The sequence below is a fragment of the Myodes glareolus genome, chromosome 19 (assembly GCF_982192425.1).
Source record: "Myodes glareolus chromosome 19, mMyoGla1.1, whole genome shotgun sequence".
Taxonomy (NCBI): Eukaryota; Metazoa; Chordata; class Mammalia; order Rodentia; family Cricetidae; genus Myodes; species Myodes glareolus.
Window position 1 is genome coordinate 58,542,250 of NC_142044.1, and position 24,324 is coordinate 58,566,573.

At 45.4% G+C, this 24,324-nt stretch overlaps 1 protein-coding gene across 3 annotated transcripts in view; it reads left to right on the forward strand.

Moving 5' to 3' along the window:
- The window catches only part of Ano6 (anoctamin 6), a 176,605-nt gene that overhangs the window by 117,430 nt on the left and 34,851 nt on the right, over positions 1-24,324 (forward strand). For all 3 annotated transcript variants that reach the window (XM_048444763.3, XM_048444762.3, XM_048444764.3), the window contains 6 exons: positions 697-981; positions 1,212-1,325; positions 3,190-3,305; positions 7,712-7,846; positions 15,980-16,085; positions 19,692-19,752. In XM_048444763.3, the coding sequence (XP_048300720.1) occupies positions 697-981; positions 1,212-1,325; positions 3,190-3,305; positions 7,712-7,846; positions 15,980-16,085; positions 19,692-19,752 (817 nt within the window). The remainder of the gene's footprint in view (positions 1-696; positions 982-1,211; positions 1,326-3,189; positions 3,306-7,711; positions 7,847-15,979; positions 16,086-19,691; positions 19,753-24,324) is intronic.

Genomic DNA, 24,324 nt, shown 5'->3' on the forward strand with positions numbered 1-24,324 from the left:
TTTCAGTTTTATAATTTGCAGTTTCCTTTCTTAGACCACAGAACTCTAGCAGAGAGTGTAATGTTTTTCCATCAGTGGCCATATAGCATAATGGATAGATATAAAACAGGTGAAGCAGCCAATTTCCAGGTTTAGAGTTTTGTTTTTTTTTCCATTAGTACAGCATTGCTATGGGTATTCCAGTGTTGCTATTCTAGGTCACTAACAGATTGTGTGACAACAAATTAGCAGTGACTGTTCTCATTCTGAATATTACTAGAGTCTTGAGGAATGGCTTGGCAGTTAGGAGCACTTGCTGCTCCCGTAGAGGACCAAAGTTCTATTCTCAGGACATCTTCCAGTAACCCCAGTTCCGAGGGGTCTGAGACTCTCTTCTGGCTGCTGTGTGGACCACCTGCACAAGTGCACACACACACACACACACACACACACACACACACGTGCACACACAAATAAAACTTTACAAGTAATTATTTAAAAAATTGCCACTTCTGGGTTTCTTAATCCAAACTAAAGGATTATCTTTCAGTAGAGAAAGTGTAGTCATTTACTGATCCAATGTTATCTTCACATTTGCTGGAGTCCTGTTTACATGGACTTTTATTTGAAAACCTACTGGATCACGACGGGGAGGGGGGGACATCTGTGCTTTAAAACCGGGAAACTAGTTGTTTGGTTTCTGTTGTTCCTTCCTAGGTTTCCGATGACAAGCTTGTGTTCGTCAAAGTGCACGCACCCTGGGATGTGCTGTGCACCTACGCTGAGATCATGCACATCAAACTCCCCCTGAAGCCCAACGACCTGAAAACCCGCTCCCCCTTCGACACTCTCAACTGGTTCACCAAGGTGCTCCGCGTGAATGAGAGTGTCATCAAGCCAGAGCAGGAGTTCTTCACTGCCCCGTTTGAGAAGAGCCGGATGAATGATTTTTACATCCATGATAGAGATTCCTTCTTCAACCCTGCCACCAGAAGCCGCATCGTAAGTCTCAGCAGAATACGGTTTCTGTTTCGGTGTGATTTGAAACCTGCTATTGAAGAATTAGCCGCTTGGTTGGGTTGTTGTGGTTCTGTTCTCGAAAGATTAAAAAATACTATTATTAGTTTTATTGGTATCATTTCAGTGCGGACAGATGTCTGCTATGCTAAACAATGATTGCATGCGCTTGTTCTACCATTGAGATGACATGGTCTGTTTCAAAATCTTTTTAGGTTTATTTCATCCTCTCTCGAGTCAAATACCAAGTGATGAACAACGTTAACAAATTTGGGATCAATAGGCTGGTCAGTTCTGGAATCTACAAGGCAGCGTTCCCTCTGCATGATGTAAGTCAAGGGACAAAACTGGAGGTGTCCAGTGAGTACTCTGGTGCCCACCGGGAAGGACTCGATGCCTTGCCCTTCTGTCCTTTCCTCTGTAAGACGAAGATAATGGCGTGAAGGATCACAGACTGATCCAGGGCAAGAATTCACTCATGTCGCTAGGCATAGAGACAGGGCTGGGTTTAAAGAACTTGGGAGAATGAGCAGTTCCCTCCCTCAGGCAATGTGACACCAGTACAGATCACATAGGTCAGTGTTTAGGCTGTGTGAGTATCTGGAAGTAAAGTTTTACTCTTCCACTCCCCAGCTAGATGGGCTTGTGAACCATGTATTCTCTGTGTTTCCCCGTGTCCTTATCAGTAAGGAGGGTGTGGTAATGGTTCCTACCTCACAGAGTTGTTTTGAGAGTTCATTAAATTTACATAAAATATCAGTCCCTGCCATTTAAGTGATAACTACTTTCATAATCACTAACAGATGTCCTTACCAGAAAAAAAGCAGGGGCCTTTGTTTTGTAAGGAAAAAAAAAATGTTAGAAATTCTCGTTTGACATTTTCTGTAAATAGACTTTTCCCCCTTAAAGTACTATTTCAGGCTCTATCAGGGTTTTAAAAAGAGGGTTTATCGGCGTTCATGTCACAGTGACATAGCCCCAGATTATTGACGTCATAATAGATCTGCTCAAAGACTACTGTGACCCACTGGATTCAGGAGTGTTTATCAAGCTCCTAGCATCTCCTATGGATTGAAAAGTCTAACGTGATCATTCCTGTCCTTCATGACCACGTATGTGGGAGGATGCTATATATCTAAAAGTGTTTACAGTACCCTGTCAATGAAATATGTTAAAATCCACATCAGTCGCATTGTTACTTTGTTGCATTTACTACCAATTTAATCTAAATCTCTACAACCAAAGAAAGCAACGACTGAGTTTGGTCATTGCTACTGTGTGTTATGTGCATTGGGGGGTGAAAACAGTCTTAAAGTGTACCATCTGTCAGAACACAACTAGAGCATCAAATAAGTGCTTGATTCGCACAGATAAGCAGAGAGTGGGAGGCGGGGACAGGATGGCAAAGACTGAGCCTCCAGGGAGAGCCAGCGTAGCCACCGAGCCTGAAAGTTTGTTCTATTTCTGTGGCCCAGCAAAATTAGCAATGGAAGCCTCTGAACTTCAGGGATAGCTGAACATCATTCTCTGGATGTCAGTGTGGGGCAGCACAGTCCTAGAATATCCATTTGACATCTGCTGGGTCTTCTCTGTCTCCAAGCCTGGAGTGATCCTGTGTGGTATAGTGGGGAGGCAAACAAAGATCAGGGATGCACCAAGGCTGGGCTCCGTGGTAATATGGCTCTGTACGTGAGTGACACTTATTTTCTCTGTGTCATCGATATAATTGCTGAACTGAGAGACGATAAAGCACTGGCTATTGCAATGGCCTGCTGCTAACCCACCAGTGGCCGAATCTGCCCACCATGCAAGAAGGGGTATGCTTTCAGATAGGTAGTCCTTGATTGTGAGGATCTGAGGTCTCGAGTGGCCCAGTTGTCTCATTGATTAACACTGCCTCACTTCAGAACATCAGCATCCACGGGGCTCCAGCCACCTTCCTGCCTTGTTCCCTAGGAGTGACAGCTGCTAGCTTCACTATCCAAGCATCCGTTGTCATCTCTATTCCCAAACAACCCCCTATGGCAATAATGTGATCACCCTTATTTTAGAATCACTAAGAATTAAACAGCATGACTGTCCCTTCCAGCAAGTAGGGCCCCAGTTCCCACAAATGGCCCTTGGTGCCATATTTAATAGTCAGGTTTATAAGCTGAGAACTGTGTCGCTCATTTCTTCCTTTTGGCTCCTCAGTGCAGATTCAACTATGAGTCGGAGGACTCCAGCTGTCCTAGTGAGCGTTACCTCCTGTACAGGGAGTGGGCCCACCCGCGGAGCATATACAAGAAGCAGCCCTTGGACCTGATCAGGTGAGCAGGAGAGAGCATTCCAAGTGAGAAGTACTCAGGGGTGCCCTGTGGTATCTGTGCACTGCCAGCCTGAGGGGCTCAACCAGCTCTGTGATACCCAGGGCTTTCTCAAGACTTCCCTAGGTACCCATAGTGGATGGATCATAACTTATGTGCCCCAGTATCTACTCGTAGATCACTGGTAGAGCACTTATCTTAGTAAGGCCTGCCTTAGATTTGATTGCTGGTACTGAAAAAAAAAAATTCTAGTCCCTTCCTACTCCTGTGGGTCTATGTAGGTGGAGTTTTTGTCAGGGCTACTGGCTCCAAAATAAATGCACAGAGGCTTAATATTAATGACAAATGCTTGGCCCATAGCTCAGGCTTGTTACTAGCTAACTCTCACATTTTAAATTAACCCATTTCTATTCATCTGTGTTGCTACATAGCTCATGACTTATTGCCTCATTTTGTACATGTTCTGCTCCCTCTGCGTCTAGCTGGCATCTCCTCTAACTCCGCTCTTCTTCTTCCCAGCATTCTCTCTGCCCCGAAAATCCTGCCTCACCATTGGCCAATCAGTCTTTTTATTAGCAAGGAGAGCAATGTATTTTCACAGTGTCCAGACGGATTATTCCACTACAGGTCCAGCCAACTCACTTGGCTCACAACCACCACTTGGCAATCATATGATTGGTCTTTCTGGCGTGACTGGCTCCATCCTGAGTCATCTCAGGAGAGCACACTCTCTAGGCCCCAGTGTGACTTAACCTGGGCAGACACTCTAAGTGTGATGCTACCGTGAATGGAATTTCTCTCTCGGGGGATTAGAGGTTCCCTCTCGGGGGCGGAGGAGTCTTTGTGGCACAGGAGTAAGTGTTAGAGGCATTGGCTCATTGCGAGGTCAGCTGTGCGCATTTTCAGTGTTGCTCTGCTGTCAGAGGTCATTTCCTGATCTCAGAGGAAAGTCTGACTGCTTCGGGGCTTGTCTCTCAGGACATCAGGGTTACAGTTCAGAAGCTGGTGGCTTGGGCGCTGTGATGTTTGTTGTTGAAGCCCGCCCCTGTCCTGCATGTTTGCTGCAGTAACATCATCGTTGTCTAGGAGCATGGCTTGCTTTATGCAGGGATACTTGACATGCAGTGTCGTGTCCTTCTGTTAGCATGGTGCCCTGTCGCTTCTGTTTTTGTGATGGTAGCAGTCATTAAAAATTGTTTGTTAGGTTAATTACTTTATAAAGAATCATTTAATTGTCTTATTTGGTCCTCCTTAGTCCTCCCTCATTGGATATTGTCTAGATTATTGTCACACAGAGGTATTTCTGTCAACTCTAATTACCCAGGAGCTAAAACAGTATGTGAGTGTATACATGTAAACACATTTGGGCATTCATGAGGAACCTGTTTCCGGAGCCTCTGAGACTAAGGAGACCTGTCCACGTTCCTTACATCAAAGACCATCACCTTAAATGCCCCACGCCCCTCCTCCCATCTACCTGAAGTCATCCTTCATTCACTCACAGTCCCTAAAGTGGTGTAAATGCCATACATGTGGGTGTTCTGCAGTATTGCCTGGGGAGGGACATCAGGAGAAGAATCTGAAAATATCCATGCAGATGAAGTCTGCCTGCAAAGTCTTCAGGCGAGATTGGGTGTGTTCTGTGTGGTACAGCCGTAGACTCCCCCAGTGTTTTGAGCTAGCAGTTGACTGAATCCCTGGGTGTAGGACCCAAGGGTGGCAAGCTGCCTGTCATCTAGGTTGTCATCTTTGGGAAGTTTCCATTTCATTCACCTCCTTCTGCAGGAAACCAGTTGTGTCTGACCGCACTGCCGTGGTTTGATGGGTTCTTATTCTAGGTAAATCAAGCGCATTTGCTAATACCCCAGCCCCATTCCATGTGCTCCCTTCTTCTCCTCACCAGGAACTGCTCACACACCCAGGCTCTTGACCTTTGTTTCCAATTCCCAGGGATTATCTAAAGGGGTCGATTTTCTTTCTATAAAAGTGAGCCAAGCAAACGAGAAAGAACAATCTGTGGGAAGCCACCTTGCCCCAGGAAAGAAAAGTTCCTCCAACATCCCCTTATTGACCTCAGAGTGGGAAAAGAAGATAAAGTTTGAGTGGATGGCAGCAGAGATCACTGGAGAATAAAATGACACTGTGGGGAAATAAAAATGGGATAGGAAAGAGTCCAGTGGAAGGTTCAGTGGGCCCCAGAAGTCCAGGTTGGGGGCAGTCTAGAGAGAGCTGTTCATCAGGACGGCTGTTAATGCCTGAGAGAACCGAGTGTACAGAGGAAAACGGGCCAAGCAGGCTCCTCGACTCGGCTCTGAAGCGTGTTTACAGCCTTTGCAGGGTAAAACAGGGGTGGCCGTGCCAAGGAAACGGAAACAGAGGTGCTGATGTGTGCACGAGGCAGGGGCTTGTGCTCCAGGGTGGAGCGGCAGTGTGTGGAGTGAAATGCCTTTGAGATGTGCATCTGGGCAGCAGTTGTGGGGTGCAGCAGGGTCGGATGGCTGGGGACTGACTGCCCCTTTTAGCTGCCAGCTGCCAGACTTGGTCATTCTCACCTGCAGTCTCAACACTTGGAAGACTGCGGCAGGAGGATGGGAACTCCAGGCTAGCCTGGGCTACTCGGTGAGACCCTGACACAGAAACAAAATAGTCAAGACTAACTTTTTAGACTGATATGTTAACAGAACCCTTTTGGAGGACCAGAGACTATCATGTCCAAAATGAGCCTCTTTATTCCCAGTTTCACGTTCCCGGTAGGAAACAGGTCTCTATTACAGATCTCAGGTCTGGAAAGCCTCTCTGACTTTGACTCTATTGTACCAGGAATGCCGTAGGAAGAGTTCAGTTCTCTGTCACTAAACATCCATGTGAAGACTGCTTGACCATTTACCTAAATTTGGCAGAACATTTCTCCCATTCAAAAGTTTGACCATTCAGCTTCTAAGGATCCCAGTTTTAAATATGTCATATCCAAAATACATGGTTTTTAAGAATTGTGTTGCCCTAATTTGAATTATTGTGACAAACACCTGGGTCAGTCTACTTTATAAAGCATAGAGGTTTACTTCACACACAGTTTGGGGGATACCAAGTCCAAACAGCGTAGTACTCTTTCTGGTGAGGGACGTGCTAGGTGTGTCTTCTTAGGGCAGGTGACCTCATGACAGGGACACTGGGGACAAAGGGGGTTGAACACATGGTGAGACAGGACGTAGTCCTCTTGGAGAGTAATGGTATCATACGAACCTGCATAATGCCTTCTGAGGGTGGTTTCTGCATGACCTCTTCCTAGATCTGCCTGTTAAAGGCCCACCACCCTGTAATCCCTCCACACTGGGGAGCGGGCTTCCAGCCCACAAGCCTTTTGCCATCACATAAGCCTCTTTGAAAGCAGAGCAAGAATATAGTTAAGAGAAAGTGTGCTGAAATGGCCCAACCCTTGCCAACGTCTTATCTCCCACTACCCCAAGCCTGCTGTTTTCCGGCTGTCTATGAACCAGACACGGAGCCCTAGTCACGTGAAAATGTCATCTGCTCCTCTCATGTCTGAACCCACTCCATGTGGCTCCTAGCCTTCCTTTGCAGCCTGTGGCTCTGGACAGACCTCCAGCCTCCCGGGAATCTAGGCCCAAGGAAACTGGCTCAGCTCCATGGAGCACCTACAGCCCCTCATAAGTCTCGCTTGTTTCCACAGACCAAGATGGAAACAAAGCAGAAGCCCACAGCACAGCAACTGCCCGGGCCTCACTGGCCACGCTGGCGGGTGTAGTTTCTGCCTGCTTCTTGTTCATTCTCTTACCCGTGGTCAGAAAGAAAGTGGTGTTTTGTGAAAAAGAGCGACTCCTATTTTCCTACTAGCTTTCCTTTAGTGCACCATAGGTCTATAGGTATGCGTGTATATAGAAAAGTCATGGTTGGTATGTGGGGTGGCACCATCTGGGGTCAGAGGTACCAACTCTTTTCTCAGAAATGGACCCCATACGTGGAAAGACCACTGTATCAGCAGTAAGGTTTAGGATTTATACTTCACTTCTTGCTTTTCCTCTGAGTACGTAATAGTGGGTAGCTGAATAGGCTGAAGACTCCCACATATTAGGGGGTCTTTCAGAAGACGGTACTTGTCTTCATCAAGAACAAGGGACACCCTCTCTGGCCCCTCTGCGACGCTTTTCCCCTCATTGGTCACTTTGAAACTCACTCTGCCTCTGCACACATAACATCCTTTCTGTCCCATAGTTAAACTGAGGCTCCGCTGTGAAGGGGAGCATGTGGGAGGGGTGAACTGAATGGGAGTGTTTATGTAAAAAGCCTCCTTTATTTAAAACCCAAATAGCCATGCTAGGATGAGACTACACAGCGATGGTCCTCTAAAAATACTTTCTCTCTCTCTCTCTCTCTCTCTCTCTCTCCAGGAAGTATTACGGAGAGAAGATTGGAATCTACTTTGCTTGGCTGGGCTACTACACGCAGATGCTCCTGCTTGCAGCTGTGGTGGGTGTGGCCTGCTTCCTCTATGGATACTTCGACCAGGATAACTGCAGTTGGAGGTACTCTCTCTTTCACATTGATTGGTCATGACAGTGTTTCCAGGGCTATATAGACTGTCTTGGTTAAGGAGACGCCATTGTGTGATCTCTTCCCTTTGTTCCGAGAATTGGAGCGAATGAAAGAAAACATTTCTCTCAGATAAGCCAACACAGCCTCTGACAGGAGCACTATGTCTTAGATTTGAAAACAAAACAGAACACGCTGACATCTTCAGATAGTTCTTTCTACGAAAAAGAAAGAGATAAGGTTGCCCTTGAGCTTCTGAGGGATGCTTCACAACCTTGCAGACCTGGGCCAAGAAGAGCTCTGAATTCTTAGGGTTTCAGTGAGAAAGCTGGTGGTTTTCTGTGTTGAGAAATGACTTTTTCTTAAATTATATGAAGAGTTGCATGATCAGAAACTCGGGTGATTCAGTTGTGGTTTTGTGTTTTTTGATTTAACAAAATTATTTCTTACAATGTCGGGAGGTGGGGATAACTCAGTACCTAGGCATCTGTTTGTGGTTGATACTGGCATTTAAATGCCAGCTTCATCTAAGGGGGGTCCCTGGGTGCTATGGCATGCGGGACTGTGCTGCTTTTGATATTCACTATCCCAGACACTGTCTCCTGGTGAACTGGCCTCAGTCCAGGTGCAACAGGCAGGGTGTGGTTTCTGGGCTTCAGTGCTGAGGTGGTCAATTCTTTCAAGCCCCAAGCATGTCATCTTGGCTCTGAGGTGGGGTGTTTGCTTGTCATCTGGATGGATTAGCCTGACGGGCTGCAGGGCCTGTGTGTCCAGGGTGTCTGTTTGAAGTCCTCGCTCTCTCTTCATGAAAAGGAATTTGCAGCCAAGGACTGGATGTTGGTGAATTCTCTCTGTTTGCCTTTGTCTTCTTGGCTGGGCTAAGAAGTTCCACTCCTGCATGGCATCTCAGAATAGAACTTTCGACTGAGCGGGTTTCACTTTTGCAAGGTCCATTTGTGTGTGTGTGTGTGTGTGTGTGTGTGTGTGTGTGTGTGTGTATTGAATGTTGGCTGTGGTCCATGCACAAGAGTGTGTGAGCACACAGAAGCTGGAGCAGAACTTACGCTTGCTCTTTTGCTGACAGTCTTATCACCTGAGGCAGCATCTCTCATTGAGGCAGAGCTCACCTTTCCTCCTAGGTTGGCTCACCATTGAGCTCCTGGGATCGTGCTGTCTCTACGCCCCCGTGCCAGTGTGTGCAGCCCTGTGTGGATTATCACATAGGTGCCAGTGATGAGATGCCCACAGGGCAAGCGCTGTTACCCATGAGGCCATCACCCCTGTCTCAGGTCCTTATAAATCTTTTGTGAAGTAACCATGATAGCCACATACTACCTGACACTTCACACAGATTATGGGAAATAAAAAAGAGAGTCTTAGAGACATACTACCTGTACCCAAAACTACAATTAAATGCTGTCGACAGAACCTAAAGGACCATACTAATAGGGCCCTGGAAGACAATAGCACTGAGAAGAGTGTGGACTTGGAGGCCCAGCTTAAGAGGCTTCAGAAGGGAACGATATTAGTCATGGGGCTAGACACCATTCTTGTGGTATTTTGGCAAAGAATCTTGCTTCTTTCTGCCCATGTCCCGAGAACTAAATTAAAAATTAATGGAGTAATTTGGGATGAGGGCAGAGGCAATAAGGCATCATGATATTGACTCTGCCCCCTGATTGTTATTAGTGACTCCTACATATTTATCATGAAAAAGAACACGTGAGGCAGAAATACCAAAGGTAGTTTTGAAAGAAAAGGGGCCCTAGGAAGCCTAATGTTATTGCCAAAGAACGTGCTAGAAGAGAGGCTGTAGTTGTAAGGGAGGTTAGCTGCATTAAGGAGAGGTCTGCTCTGCACTAGAACAAAGGAAAAGGTTCACCCAGAGCCAGGACCTCCCACCTGAGCTTCCAGTTTGTGGTGGTGAGGGGGGAACTCAAGTGTTCCCTGCCCCTAGAGAGCAGCTGGAAACACAAGCTGCTATAATAGGGTTCAGGGAACCATGGTCCATCCCCCGCTGGTGGCCAGAGTTGGCAGTGTTAATCACAGGGTGCTGACTTTAGAGGCTAAAAGGTGAAAGGGAGATGGGGTATGGATTAGGAGTCCTTGCCTGAAGGCCCTGAGAGGCCATTTTATGAAACTTGGAAAGTGAGGTCTGGGTTACAGTGGAGACCCCAAGATATTGACTATACCCGGACCGTGAGATATTTGCCAAGACGAGCTACATACAGGGAGTGGAACCAGTCAAGAGGGTTGTTTCTTGCAGCTAGCAAAGTTGGATAGGCAAAGCCGTCTAAGCCCTTTGAAACTATAGTCCCAGACACTGGATTTAGAGCGATGGGATTTGCTGTTTGCTCTGCTGGGTTCTGGTCTTTCTTTGGTCCAGTATTTCCTCAATATGCCCCCCTATTCCTCTCTCTCAACTAGTAATGCATAACCTGAGCCATTATATGCTAGAAGTGTGTAATTTGCATTTTGATTCTATGGGGGACAGATGGAATTAAGAGTCTTAATTGAGTCTTAAAAGAGACTTTAGATTTGACTTTTAAGCAGTCTTTAAAACACTTTTTACAGACTACAGAGCCTCTAGAAGTTAGACTAAATACATCTTTAAGCCTGTGGAGGCCAGGGAATGAACGCGTGAGTCTGAGTGAGAACTGTTCCCTGTTGGCTCGGGCATCTTAACACTTGGTCTTCTAGCTGGTAGCACTGTTGGGGGATGTTTAAAAAGTGTGACCTTGCTGGAGGAATTACATCACTGGGAAAGGGCTTTGAGATTTGGGCACCCTTTAGGCAGATTTTTCTGTCCTACCTGCCAACTCCCAAATAACCACATGGAGACTTCTTATTAATTATAAAAGCTCAGCCAATAGCTTAGGCTTGTCACTCACTAGTTTTTAAATTAACCTATTTTTTTAAAAAAAGAAAAACAATATCTTTATTGTTCGGGGAGTCTCTTGAACTATGCTGACCAACAACACAAAAAGATATTTCATTCTTATTACTGGTGTTTTTTGTTCATATCCTATGATTCTATGGAAAGCACTATAAGTCAAAAATTATACATATGCATGCATGCATATACATATATACATGTGTAGAAAAAGTGCTTGATATTTTAAGAACATATTTAAATATATGCATATATTTACATAGTATATGTAGTTAGGAGTAAATATAATATGATTTCCTATGTTGTTTAAGATACCGTTAGTATTTTTATCAATCTCTGTGTTGCCCCGAGGCTTGTTTACCTCATATATGTACTGCCCATCCTGCCTGCTCTGCATCTCATGGCATCTTCCTTTCTTCTTCCCAGCATTCTCTCTCCCCTGAAAATCCTGTCTAGCAATTGGCCGTTTAGCTTTTTATTAAACCAATCTGAGTGACGCTTATGCACAGCGTACAAACATATTATTCCACAACATCACCCCACTTCCAGTTTGCTCTCTCTACTCCCTGCCTGTGGTGGAGATGTGCTCTTGGCTTCTGGCTCCTGCCACCATTCCCGCCACTTGCAGGCTTGTTCCTCTGCCATGATAGACACTTATCTCTCTGGAATTTAATTGAAGCCAGATTAAATTCTTTTATAGGCGTGGTCATAGCATTTATCACAGCAACTGAAAAATAACCAGCAATCCAGAAGAAACCAGTGCCCCTCTATTAGCAGTGATCCCCTAACTTCTCGTTTCCTTAACCTCTAGAAATCACTAGTCTACTTTTGTGTCTATAGCTCTGTCTGTTATGGACACTGTGTAAGTGAAACTGTGTGTTACACGGCTCTTCGCAACTGCTTTCTATCACTCTTGTTATTTCAAGGTTCTTTGTTGTATTTATTGATACCTTAATCCCTTTGGGGGCAGATAATAAACCATTGCCTGTGTATGCCATAGTCCTTATCTATACATTAAGTGATGAATGTTGGGGCTGTTAGAAATATGTGTATAAAATGAACATTTACCTGACATATTGTCACGGGGACATGTGGTTCCATATCCCTCGGGGATATAACAAATAGTGGAGTTGCTGGGATATATATACACTCTCTGTTTAACATTGTGAGAAACAACCAAAGTACTGTCTACAATGACTATGTTATTTCATGTTTCTGTCAGCCATATGTGAGGACTATAGTTTCTCTAGATTCCAGTAGGCACTTTGCTTAGTTGTATTTTTATGTTTTGTAATTAGCCATCCTATTTGACACAGGTGGTATGTCCTGGTTGTTGTGGGTCTTGTTTCCCTGATGTAGATGCTGTTGAGTATCTTCTGGATTTGTCATTGGTGTGACTTTGGAGAAACAACTCCTGGAGTCTTCTGCCTATAACGGTGTTGACGTATAATTCATTGTTCTTTCTGTGCTCAGCATAGAAGTCCCTTATCAGACCTTTTTCTGTTTTATATAACAAATCTAACAGGCTAGTCTTTGACTAACATGGCTTATTTCTCACCATACTAGACATTAGAAGTTCAAGATCTGGGTGGCAATTTGGTGTCTTGTGAGGGTTGGGCAGATCCTGAAAGGAACAAGTGCTGTTTGTTTTTCTTGACTTACATTAATTCTTCCTTCATTCTTGATGACTAATTTTGCTGGTGTAGAATCTGGGTACACAGCTTGCTTTGGTCACTTAGCAAACATCCCCTGCCTCTGGACTCAAGGTTTCTAATAGGGAGCCAGCTTTTTTTCCTCTCTGAGGAGCATTGTATGTGGCCAGTCACGAGTCTCTTCCTGCTGTTGGGATTCTTTGCTTGGGCTCTGTCTTAGCCTCTGAGTATGGTCTTCCTAGGTGTAAATCTCTTTGAATGTATCCTTCTTAGAGCCTGCTGAGTTTCTCAGATGTAAAGCTTTCATGAAAATTTGGAAGGTTTTGGCCATCCTTCAATTATTCCTTCTATCGTTTTTTTCCCCTTCTGCATCTTGCAGGATGCATCCGCTGGTGTGTTTGATGGAGTCCCATTGCTATCTGAAGCTGGATTCATGGGTGTTTCCTATTCCTTTCCATTTCTCAGGCTGTATAATCTTAACAGATACAACATTAAGTGGGTTATCTACAGAGGAGTGCCTTTCGTGAAGTTTTTCATTGATGTTATTGTGCTTTGTTTAAGAGTCTGGTTAGTTCCCTTTAGCTTGCTGCTTTCCCATTTGGTGAGACATGCTCACATTGTTTCTTTAATCCCTTACGGGTGATTTCCTTCAGTTCTCCATGCATACTTACTTATCTAAAGACTTTAATAAATAGAATGTGCCGGCATCCCCGGGTTGGCCCTTGCTCTGTTACTTCTGAACTTCTGAAGTACTTCTCTGAACTTCTCAGGTTTCTGATGTGCCTGAGACTTGCAGTGTTGAGAATTTGACATTTTAAATATTTCACTGTAAGAACCCTGGGAACCAGATTTCCCCTCAGGGTTTGTTGCTGCTCCTGCTGCTCTTGCTTCTTTCCTGGACTGAGCCCAGGGTCTGTATTACCTGCCTTATATGGGCACTAAAGTCTGTGTTCAGGAGATCTTTAGACAGCAGTTGGATTGCAGTGATTTCCTTAGTGCTGGGCTTTGCCCTTTCCCCGTGTATACAGGGAATGTGCCCGACACTCCAGTGAACAGTATCCAGCTCTCTTGAGACTTCCTTCCGGGTTATGCAGAACCCCAGGGCTAGCCTCCAGGTTCTCAGATCTTTTCTGCCTTGTGTACTTCTACATACATCTCACGGATATGTTGGAGGTTTGTTGTCTGTGGACAGAGCATACCTAGTTCTTCCTTTAAAGTTTTTGAGTTTAAGGACTCAAGCAGGTGCTATGTTAAGTAATTCATGGAGATTCTTAAAGCACACATGGGGGATTGGGCTTTCTCCCAGTCTGAGCTCTGGGTATGAGGTGAAAAAATGAGAAAACTCACCATGAAGCTGTTTCGGGGAGATGCTGGGCAGGTCTAACACTGACACGCCTGGGGAGGGGTCCCTGGAACAGCTACAGACACTGTCTGCCCCACTCGGCTGCTGGGAGGCTGCTCTCGTTCATAGCTGGACGGCTGCTGGGTTTTAAGGCTGCCATGAACCTGGGGAGACATACATGGCAACCAGCCTAGTGAAAATGCTACAAAGCTGTGTTTTTCACACATGGACCAGCCCCTTCACACACACACCACACACACACACACACACACACACACACACACGATGGGAGGGTCATTAAGCGACTGTAAGCATTCAGTTAACTTTCAGAGTTCAGGAAAGGGTGAGTTTGAACATTCTTGTCATCGTTCTCATTGACTCTGTGAATGAGTAGGTTTGCTGAGCGCTTACTCAGCTCTCTCAGACTTGCTTCCCAAACCCACTCATTTCTCTGGGTTGTTTGCATGGTCACCTGACCAACGATAATGCTGGCCCCATTCTGTATAAAATGGCACCACCAGTAGGAGCAATCTACAACCTCTTGCGTCTTCTCATTAAATCTTAAATGTATTAGTAACTTCCTCTGTGTCTTCCACATTGACAACATTTCTCCTTAACCTAAGATTATTTAAATATTCTTTATTGTTATTTTCTCCTTTAAAAAGATATCCTTCATTTTTCAGTTGTGTGTGTACGTCTAGTCCATGCTTGCACATGAGTGCACAGGTGCCCCCAAAGGCCAGAGAGGGCATCAGGTCCCCTGGAACTAGAGTTACAGGCAGTTGTGAGCCACCCTGTGTAGGTGCTGGGGACCCAGCTCAGGTCCTCTGCAACAGGAGAGCGTACTCTTTCACCGTGGAGCCCATCGCCAGTCCAGCTCTTCCCTTTTCCAATTCTGTAGTTGTCTTTCTCATTTCTTAAGTGGAATTTATTTTGGTGATATGATTGCGGCTTATTTAAGTTCTTGTTTGTTGTAATGTCATGAATTGAACTGTCCATTCTGGTCTTCCTAATTTGGGGACCAGATCTTTGGATATAGGTAGAAATCTTTGTGTGTTTCCTTTTGTGCTGGTAGTTGATTGTTTTAGCTTGTGCCAGCAGTACCCAACTAGGAACTTGTCTGTCCTGAACTTTGGGTCGTCTATGAGATGAGTAGATTAAATGGAAGCTGTCTAACACAAATACTGATCACCACAAGCAATTCTGAAAATCATAGTGCAGATCTTTGCTATATTTGACAAAAATTTTTAGTTTTTTTCCCTATAAATCTTAATACATCTTTGATTAGATGCATTCTTAGACACTATACTTTTTAAGCTACTGAAAAGCAGGTTTTAAAAATTATTTCCCAGTTGTTACAGGTAGATAAGGAGAAAATCTCTTTTGTTTCCCTGTGTTTACTTTATATATTGATTTTGTATCCACAAACTTCACTAAATATGCTCTTATTATCTCTGGATTCAAGGCCACACATAATGCTTTGACAAATACTGTGGGGAACAGGGGAAGGAGTTAAGTTGCTTCTGTCTGAGGCTCACAAAAGGAGAAGTAGAAGTGTGATTTCTATATCAAATAAAGCCAGCTCCTGGAAGGGTTTGTGGAGAATGGCAGGTTCCTGGGTGGATGTGGGGACAGTAGGTATCTCTCCTCCCTGTACTCACAGACTTGCTTCTCTGGCTCTCTGTGCTTCAGAGACCTCCAACCAAAGCAGCTATAGAGGGTACCCTTTGTCATACCCCTGAGTTAAGGGTAGATTTAGACATTGTGTGATATTCTCGAAAGATTAATAAAAAATATTATATTAAAATATTAGGAGCTGGAGAGATGCCTAAGTGGTTAAGAGCACTGACTGCTCTTCCAGAGGACCACTTGCTGCCTCACAAACATCTGTAACTCTAGTCCCAGAGAATCCAATGTCTGCTTTGGCCTCTGTGCACATGGTGCATAGACATACATGCTGGCCAAACATCCACCCAGATAAATAAAAGTAAAGGTTAAAAATTTTTGAAATATGTAAAAAAAAAACTATTTTTAAAGAAGTAGACCATTTACTATCCCGTATGCTTTTTATAGCTTCTATGTGACAAGCCGTCATTAGAATTATGGCTGTCACCCATGACCCTGTTTCGTAGGCTTCAGTTTGTTGCTCGTCGTGGGTAGACTTGGATTTTCTTATGTGTCTAGAAAACGAAAGCCTTCCGCTAAGGTTTCTGAGTTGCTTTATTTTCTCTTTTGTTAGCAAAGAGGTCTGTGATCCTGATATTGGTGGCCAGATCCTGATGTGTCCCCAGTGCGACAAGCTGTGTCCGTTCTGGAGGCTGAATGTCACCTGTGAATCTTCCAAGGTAATTTTTGCTCCTCTAAATGTTTACACAAAATAATCACTTAATTATAACATATAAATTATTCCTCCTCTGGGGAAATAGAAATGCATTTCCCCCACACTGGAAGGGAGTGTACAGTGTACTTGCTTCTGCTACATTTCCAGGTCATAAATTAAGTGACAGCTTAGTCCCAGGAAAGGAAGGACGTGGTGGGTTTGACCCTCCTGAAGAATCTCAGTTACTCATCTAACAAAAGTCTCAAGCTCAGCTTATTTTGAGTAGTAGAGTTTTCGTTTTCTCAGGATTGGGGGCTGCCCTACCTCTGAGCAGTAGCCTCAGCCATGGGTTTACTGTTGCAAGTGTTCAAGTGAGCGGAAACCTAAAATGTGTGCTTCTGCAGCCTGACGTTTATAATCATGTGGTTTGTGTTTCTTCCCCCTTTCAAAGCATGGGTTTTCAAAGGCCCTGCTGGTCAGTTAAGGCTATTGCTGTTCATGCAGAAGGAAGGGTTTGTAACTCGGTGGTTGGTAAGATACTTTCTGGACACTCATGGCACTCCAAATACTAGCAAGTGGGGGCAGGCTTCCTGGGTCTTTAGAGCACTGAGATAGGAGGGGTGTGCTGAGCAGCAGTGGGCTTAACGGACAGCTTGATCACTTAGGTCCTCGGCTTCCAGCCTGGAAAATGAGAGATTGATTCTGCCTACATCACAGGTGCTTTTCCTCGGCAAGGAAGAAACCAGCCTGGCCTCTCATGACTGTAATAGTCTCTGATGGGGCTCTTCTCTGTCCTCTTGGCCCGCCACGGGAGGCTGGGGAATCATCATGTAGTCCTGGGACATTCTGACATAGTTCATGGAAGTCTCCCTTTTCAGGAGTACTGATTTTTGTACTTTAATATTGTTAGCAACTGTGTGTGTGCATGCACATGTGTGTGTGCACACACAAGCGTTAGAGAGGACAATTTTGTGGAATTGGTTTCCCTTTCAGTTTTGGGGGTTCCAAGTTGCCAGGTTTGTGCAGCAAACCTGCTGAGCCATCTTTCTAGACCCGATTTATGTGATGCTGATAACATCAGCTTTGGCACCCAGCACCTGTGGTGTTGGGAGAGTCATTCTCTCATCTTACAGGCTGAAACACTGAGGCCCTGAGAGACAAAGCGGGTGTGTTCCGCTCACACACCTGGAGACTGGCTGGGACAGGGGCTGCAGCAGGTCTATGATGCCCACATGGCCATGCCACATTCCTCACTGGCTGGTGGCACCAGGCACACAGCCCCGAAATCCAGATTTGTGTCTGAAAAACTTGCTCCGCTACTAGTTACAATGCTTGTGGTGCGTTGTCAGCCTTATCAATTTCTACACTTAATGTATAGATTTAAAAAGATTTAACTGCCTGCCCCTTGAGCCAAGGCAATGCCTAGACTATGAACTAGTAGCCTGTGTGTTGTGGCTTACACCAAGACTCAGGTGAGCTGCTGGTGGTCACTGGGTTTTGGCTGATAAATTAAGACACTTGTTAGTGCTTTCCCAGAGGCTCTGGCCCTAAGACAGGTGCAGTGGTGATGCACCCAGGAAGCCACAGTGGAAGGTCTCTTCTTAAGATGCCCTTTCCTCCTCCCTCTCCTCCTCACTTACATTCTCATTCCTTAGACTCCACCTACCCCACCTTAGCTTAGAACTATGAAGTGTCTTTCATTGTTCGGGGTACCCGGGGTGGAGGGTCTTTAGTTCTGTTGTTTTTCCTAGAGGACTTCTTGAATCTTGTGGGAGTCATGGGCAAAGAGAAGGAGATGAAGACCAGCCTCTGAGGGAAAGGGTGGGAGGGGTGGGGCAGAGGGGAGGAGTTTCTTCCTTCTGTCTTTACTACGTTGATTTATTTACCAATTTCTTCCTCTCTTCTGAAGAGATGTTCACTAACCAGCAGCTGATGTGGGGCTGTTCTTAATTTGACATCTGGTCTTCTGTGCCCGCTGCCAGTTGAGCTAAGTCAGGTTGCTATGCATGTCCCTTGCTGTCTCCCTACTCCTACTCCCATAGCTCTCGTGGGACAAAGCAGAAAGGTCAAATGTCTACTTCCTGTCCTGTGCCCATGGTTCTCACGTATATGAATAGCATGGCAGCTTCATGTATGTCTACCCCCGTGCTGAGATACCAGGTACATCCCTCCTTGGCATGGCGTGTACCAATTTCAAAATTGGAGTGACATTGGATGGGATCTTGGGAAGGAGATTCCACATTTGGAATCTTTTTGGGATCCGCTCTTTGTGTGCAGGTATTTGCAATAAAGGGTAGAGCATCATGTTGAAAGACATCTCAGAGCAGGTGGGTTTTCCAAAAGCAAAGACAAAAGATACGGAAAGCATCGTTTGTGGGACACCAGCCTCAGCTCTAGTCTGCGGGACATCAGCTGTGACAAAGTCCATCTTTCCTGAGCTGAAGGGTTTTTTTGTTTTTTGGTTTTTTTTTTTTTTTGGTTTTTTTTTGGTTTTTTTGAGGAAGAATTGTTTCAGGAGGCCATTTAGAACCATGCTGTTTGATCAAAGTCGACATGGATGGTTGAGGGAACTTATATCTGCTTCGGAAACTATGTGAATGAGAACGTAACTAACTGGATAACATGTCTTATGAAAATAACCAATGGTTTTGCATACATGAAAATTACATTACTTTGAGTATAAAAGGCACCCCCCCAAAAAAAACTATCCAAAGCAAAGTACACTTCCTACTTAGACAGCTTTGAATATGCTATCACTGTGAAGTTAGTTTCCTTGTTCCCTCAGAGCCTTCGTCCACCCCACACACACACCCTGCCCCACCTCCTTTACTCTGCACGTGGCAGCCTCCCACTTTTCCATTAGCTTCGTGGGGTCTATCTTAAGGAAGTTTTTAGACGCTCACTAATGAAAGTTGGTACCAGTGAAAGTTTCCAGGAAGGCGTAAAGGCTGTGTATCTATCTGCAAAGAGATCAAGTTTGGCAACAGAGAGAGTAATCCTTTATGATAACTGCACAGGTGATCTGATGGAGACACCAGTCCTGCCCTTGTGCCGCCGGAAGGAAGCTCGTCAGTGCCAGAGCAGGGCTGTCCTTGGGTTGAGGAGGCAGAGTGGCCTGCAGAAAAGCTATTCCCACATAAACAGCTTTGTGTGTGTGTGTGTGTGTGTGTGTGTGTGTGTGTGTGTGTGTGTGTGTGTGTGTGTGTTTAAATAAGCAAAGAAGTATTTCTGGAACTCATCCTCTGAGGGGAATGAGACAATGATAAGAGGCAGATCACAAAGTTGCTTAGAGGGCACTAGATTCTTAGAGCCGCTGGCTGTGTCTTTCCTTTCTCTGGCAGCTCATAAAAGCAGCTCTATCGGCCTGCAATCTTAGCAGATGCGCCTATTTCTTTATCGCGGTGTGGGGAGATTTCCCTTAGAAAATGCACTTGGGTTCAGACGGTGAAAGCTGTTTGCTTTTAAAGTGGGAGAAATTCCATCTGTGAGTCTGCCGTCCGTGTAGCAATTGCTAAGCCAGCACCGGCCCTCGCAAGCGCGCAAGCTACAGAATACGCCGAGCGTTATGTATTTGCTGGCTTCTGATAAGCGAACGATTCACTTATTTGTGTGTCATTGCTGTATTTTCCAGAAATTGTGCATCTTTGACAGTTTTGGAACCCTGGTCTTTGCCGTGTTTATGGGAGTGTGGGGTAAGTTACTTTCGCCTTTCTCTCGGTTTGGTGGTGTGGGTGCAATCTTGCGTAAGCTATTGAAGTCGCCCACTTTCAGGACCATGTCTTGGCTGAGAGCTTCATTTGTCGATGTCATTAGATTTTGCTGTGTGAAAATCTACTTCAAAGGCTGTGGCTTCCCCAGCGCCCCTGGTTTCTCATTTCCTTATTTCTCTCGATTCCCTGGGTCACACATGGCCTGGCTCCGCTGGTCTCTGTGGTAAGCCACTGGCTGCATTGGAAAGGGGTGTTCTGACAGCAAGAAGCCTGGCTTGGTCTACGGGGTTTCATGTGGTTTCTCACCCTCAAATGGTCTCACCTTGGATTCTTTATGGGGCTTCAGAGCTACAAAAGGAAGCAAAGAAACACAATGTTGTGACAGCTTTAAAAATTATTGATATTTGTTCTTTGAGAATTTCATTCATCTATACACACTGAAATATGATCACATATACCCCCCACTTCCCCTCTCCAGTTCCTTCCAGGCCCTCTCTCAACTTCATAGGCTCCTTTTCTTTTCTAGAATAGTCCGCTAAGTCCAGTGAGTGCTAGGTGGGTGTGCCACCATCCACTAGAGCAGGGTTGCCTACCTCTCGCCGCCCCTCCAAAGAATGAGTCTCCCTCCCCAAGCAGCGACTGAACGCCAGCAGCTCCTTAGTTAGGGGTGGGATCTTGTGAGCTCACCCCTGTCTTGTAATTTGGGCTGGCATCTTTTGTTTGGTTATCCTAAAGGTAATCACAGCCCCACCCTCGAGCCTATGACCTCTTCTGCCATGGGCTTTTGGACAGGTTTCTAATACCAGGCCTGAAATCTCTTCTGTGAGACGGACCCCAAACCCAATCAGAAAACAATTGATCGCTCCTTTAAAAGTCACGTCACTATCGCCCCCTGAGTACCCACTTGCTAGGCAAGATGTGACCACATATGCAACAGTGGCATTGGGTCTGTTATTGCATTGTTTGCTAATGTCCCATCGGCTGCAGCAAGTCAGGCAGCCAAGCCTAAGCAATGAGGGATGAGATGGAGGAGACTACCCAAGGGCAAAAGGCACGAGTCATTGGGAGCCATTACAGTTTCAGTACCCATTATCCCGAGTGCTCAGGACCAGAAGTGTTTCAGAACTCAGACTCCTTTCCTCCTCTTCCTCCTCTTCTTCTCTTCCTCCTCTTCCCTCCTCCCTTTGATAAGACTATCATAGGAACATCCATAAACAGACAATACAAAATCTAAAATATTCCAAAATCACAGCATTATTGTAAGTCAGCACTCAGCATGGTTTGCAGGTCAGGGATGCTTATCCCCATGCTACCACTCCCGCAGCTGGGATCCAGCCTGGGGGTGCAGGAGAAGGCGGGGAGCAGCATGGGAGTACCAGTTGAGCCTGCTTCATAGAAAAGAGGCAGTCTTAACGTGTAAGCTCTGTGTCGCATCAATAGCATAACGAGGAACGCATTCTATTTAAATGCAGACTTCTGAGTGTTTAATTAGTGTAACTATTCTTAGGTAGAGGGAAAATTCCCATTCTCAAAGGTGCATGCGTTTCGTTTCCGGGCGTAGGCTGGGATCGGCAGCGTCAGGTTACAGGGAAGAGCAAACTAAGCCGTGCCTTTCTCAGCCAGAAAGGCGAGACATCAGCGCACGCGCGCACACATGCGCAAGTGAGCATTGAGGGTCCTTGCAGGGTGGGTGGTGGCTGGACCTGTGAAAGGCCACCAAATGGTATTTTGTACCCTTAAGACGTATCCACAAACACTGCACTGTCCTTGAGACACTTGCATGTTTTCCTGGAAGCCTCCCTGTGGGAAATACTTGACACAGAAGTGTAGGATGGGCCCGTCTCTGGCGTAAGTGAGACTTTGGCTCGGATTCGAGTAGTAAAAGCCTCTGTGTTGTCCTCCACTCTTCCTGTTGCCTTAGCTACAGCTTCTGATCTCTACAATTCTAAACAGAAGACATTTTAAATAAGGCTATCTACATATATGTATGTGTGTATGTATATGTTAAATGAACGGCGGGCGGCTTCTCGCGGCCCGCCCGGCTAGCTTTACCCGAAATAATTACACGGAAACTGTATTCTTTTAAACATTGCCTGGTCCATTACCTCCAGCCTCTTCTTGGCTAACTCTCACATCTTGATTAACCCATATCTAATAATCTGTATGCCACCACGAAGTCGTGGCTTACCGGGAAAGATTCAGCATGTTTGACCTGAAGCCACCTGGCTTCATGGTAGGCGGCTCTCTGGACTCTGCCTTCTTCTTCCCACAATTCTGTTCTGTCTTCCCCGCCTACCTATGTTCTGACCTATCAGGCCAAGCAGTCAAGCAGTTTCTTTATTAATTAACCAATGAAAGCAACATATAGAAAGAAGACCCACCTACATCATATATATATATATATATGTGTGTGTGTGTGTGTGTGTGTGTGTATGTGTGTGTGTATATTTATATATTCCCTTCTGTGACCATTAACTGCACCCTAGTTATGGAACTGTCATGCATCAGGCTGCCGATCCGTCTTGTCTGACTTCAGAATGCAGAAAGTGTCTCTGCATGGCTTGTAGCATCGTATGTGCCCATCTTTAAGCATCTGTATTTGAGGAACTCTCTAATTGCTTTATGCTGGTTTCCTTGTTACTTCTGCTTTGTGAGGACAACCGCTGTGAGCCTCTGTCTGAAGCGGCAGAGTCGAGGCGGTGGGGGCCTCCAAGGCCCCCATTCCTCTCCTGTAACATCTCCTTCCGCACAAGGTGTCCGGCACTGCCTATTTCTCTCTGTTCTCAGGAAATGGAAAACATTGCGTGCAGAAAACATTCATAATCGGTATGATACTAATCATACACTTGCCTAGAAATATCCCCCATTTAGGCTGCACCAGCCTGGGAGACAGTGCTGCCTTGTGGGGTCCTACAATAAAGATCCCCATCATTCCTCCTTACCTGTCTCTCTTGGCTTACGCATGTGGCTAAATGATACTATTTTTCAGTGATCACTTGTGAGGGTGAGTTTTAAACAAGGCCTAGTGATCTCTGGGAAACTGCCAGACCCCTGGTTCCTGAAGATCTGGGGGAACAGAAGGTCCAATGACCTGCATGTGGGGGATCAAGGAACTGGATGCACGTGGTGGTCCCGGGCCTGAGCTGTCCCTGCTGCTCCCTCTTCTGTCTCCATTTCAGTGACACACAGACATGCTTGTGAGCACTTAGAAAGTCATTTCTAGAACCCTAGCTGCAAGAGAGTCTGGGTTAGAAAGATGGGATGGGGCGAGCAAGCTAATTTACCTTATAGAATATTGTAAATAATGACATCCGAACAGTTAGAGGCCTATTAAGACATCTTAGACTCATGCAGCATCCGAATACCTCTACCTCTCAGGGTTTATATCTTGCCCTTTTACAAAATGTAATACTATACTGCTCTCAACCATTTTGTTGTTGTTGTTTGGGTGTCTTCATCCTAATGCTGTAACCCTTTAATACAGTTCTTTGTGACTCCCCAACCATAAATTTATTTTGTTGTCACTTCATAACTGTAATTTTGCTACTGTTGTGAAGAGTTGCATAAATATATGATATGCAGGATATCTGCTATGTGACCCCTAAAAGAGGGCCTCTCGGCCCCCCTTCCCTGCAAAGGGGTCATGATGTTCAGGTTGAGAACCACAGGGCTAGAGCCTCCTGGTGTGTGTTTTGTGTGGGTACTAAACTACAGTGCTAGCCAATGGAGCTCAGCTTACTATATTATAGGAACACAGAACAGAAGATACAGAACAGCAATTCCTCCCATTCTAGGACACACAGCTTAAGAGCCTACACTCATAGTTCCTAGGTGTAGCCTAAAACACTGGGTAATTGCACCCCCATAGCATTCTTGGATGTGAATAAAGTGAAGAATCCTGGTCCGTTCTTGCAACCCCTGGGGTTTGCCTTCAAGGTAGAAAATCTGCTAGGAACTCTGTATTTTCCACCTGGTCACTTAACTCCCTTCAAATTCAGTTGCTTCCAAGTAACTCCCAGGAAGTAGGACCCAGGAAGTAGACAACTGTCAACCCTTAAGGTCGGAAGTAGTGGGGAGGGAACCGCTGGTCTCCCCTTAGGTGCCCATTAGAACTGGTCCTGTTGCTCTTTGAGAGAAAAGGTTATCTTCATGAATCCTCCTCTATTGATGGAGTTGCTTCCTACATTCTGTGTGTGTGTCATGGCTTTAAAAGTGAAGAAAGCCACTCTCAGGTAGATTAAGCTGCCCACGGCCTCACCAAATAAGAGCTCTACAGAGTTTTGACTTTTCTCCACCTCCAATCAGTGACACATACATTGTGAGCCAGATACGGTGACACACAACTTTTATCCCAGCACATGGGAGGCAGAAGCAGGCAGATCCCTGTGGTGCCCAGGCCAACCTGGTCTACATAGTGAGTTAGGACAGCCAGGGCCACATAGAGAGTCCCTGTCTCACGTACATACATACATACATAGTCCCTGTCTCAAACAAACAAACAAATAAATAAATAAATAAATAAATAAATAAAAACAACAAAAATGTACATTAAAA